Genomic DNA, 1,670 nt, shown 5'->3' on the forward strand with positions numbered 1-1,670 from the left:
TATTGTTAACTTAGGGAGTTTTTATATTGTTAACTTAGGGAGTTTTTATATTGTTAACTTAGGGAGTTTTTATATTGTTAACTTAGTTTTTATTTTGTTAGCTTAGTTTTTATTTTGTTAGCTTAGGGAGTTTTTATATTGTTAACTTAGTTTTTATTTTGTTAGCTTAGGGAGTTTTTATATTGTTAACTTAGTTTTTATTTTGTTAGCTTAGGGAGTTTTTATATTGTTAACTTAGTTTTTATTTTGTTAGCTTAGGGAGTTTTTATATTGTTAACTTAGTTTTTATTTTGTTAGCTTAGGGAGTTTTTATATTGTTAACTTAGTTTTTATTTTGTTAGCTTAGGGAGTTTTTATATTGTTAACTTAGTTTTTATTTTGTTAGCTTAGTTTTTATTTTGTTAGCTTAGGGAGTTTTTATATTGTTAACTTAGTTTTTATTTTGTTAGCTTAGGGAGTTTTTATATTGTTAACTCGTGCCAGCACCATGAATATTTTGCAGATGTTACTGCAGCTAAGAATAAGTTAGGAATAGATATCACATTTTTTGACGAAACTCCACCCAGTAAAGATGAAGTTAAAACACCTTCAGAGTTTGAAGAGGCAGTTTTACCTGGTGAGTTATCTCCTCTTATCCTTTAACTTTATAATTTAGAATTCTTCTCTTCTAGTGTAAAAGAGTTATTTCCCCTTTGCTATGTGATAAGAATGCCTTGAAAAAAATAAAACATAGCCTTATACATAGCCTTGCACCAGGGGTTTCAACTTTCTTTTCCCCTTTCAGGATGTTTGATGGATTGCTTTACCCCTGTAAATTTTGTGATTTTCTCTTAGATTTTCCCTTCAATATTTTGGAGAAAATAGCTGAAATGACTGACATGAACTACTTCCAGCGCCTTATTACCCCTAGAAATTTGGAAATTATCCCCTATAGTTACTCCTGTATATGGGGCAATAAAAGAGAAAGCTAATTATGCTGTTCTGACAAAATTTCCCTTATTGGACACTGAATTGGTATTGCCTGTCTTCATTAGACCAGAAATTTTGTGGGGTTAATTGGGCGCTTTGTAGTCTAGAATACAATTATGATTTAAGTAGTTCTATATAGTCCTGAGGCTATATTCTCAGATATTGAAAAAGAAGAGAAAATCATGAAAAAGTAAGGATTTATAGGCAGCATTAAGGAATGCAATCTATCAGGATCCTAAAGAGGGTAATAGTAAGAGAATGGTTAAAACATAAAACTCATTTCATTTACAGTGGAATCAGCCCACAAGGTACCCAATATGGAGATGTACAGTAATCCTATGAGTGATCTAGACAGCCAAGAGGAACTGATACATGAGATGCAGGCGCTGCAGGATGGCATGGAATTAATAGATCAAGTACTAGAGCAACTGTAGCCATTTGATGATGGATTTTATAAATAAATCACGCCAGTTCCATTTTTATCACACAACAGTTCTGTTCTCAGGTTCATAACACAATATAATGGTCTACTTTACTGCATCAATTCACACATTTTTTTCAAAACAATTTCAAACTAGACTATTCTACAATGTGGAATGCTATGCATATTATTCAGGATATGCATTTTCAATCAATATCGACAATTTTTTTAAGATTTCTGAGAATCTAAGGCCAGCTATGTTGAATTTCTTTTGTTTGAA

The 1,670-nt window shown here is 31.4% G+C and overlaps 1 protein-coding gene across 1 annotated transcript in view; it reads left to right on the forward strand.

Moving 5' to 3' along the window:
- LOTGIDRAFT_176521 (hypothetical protein) overlaps positions 1-1,403 on the forward strand; it is a gene marked incomplete at both ends in the record, with an annotated part of 3,375 nt that extends 1,972 nt beyond the window's left edge. The window contains 2 exons of the mRNA XM_009052571.1: positions 503-616; positions 1,261-1,403. Of these exons, the coding sequence (XP_009050819.1) occupies positions 503-616; positions 1,261-1,403 (257 nt within the window). The remainder of the gene's footprint in view (positions 1-502; positions 617-1,260) is intronic.
- Positions 1,404-1,670: the final 267 nt, after the last annotated feature.

Source organism: Lottia gigantea (genome assembly GCF_000327385.1).
Source record: "Lottia gigantea unplaced genomic scaffold LOTGIsca_1878, whole genome shotgun sequence".
NCBI classification, from domain to species: Eukaryota; Metazoa; Mollusca; class Gastropoda; family Lottiidae; genus Lottia; species Lottia gigantea.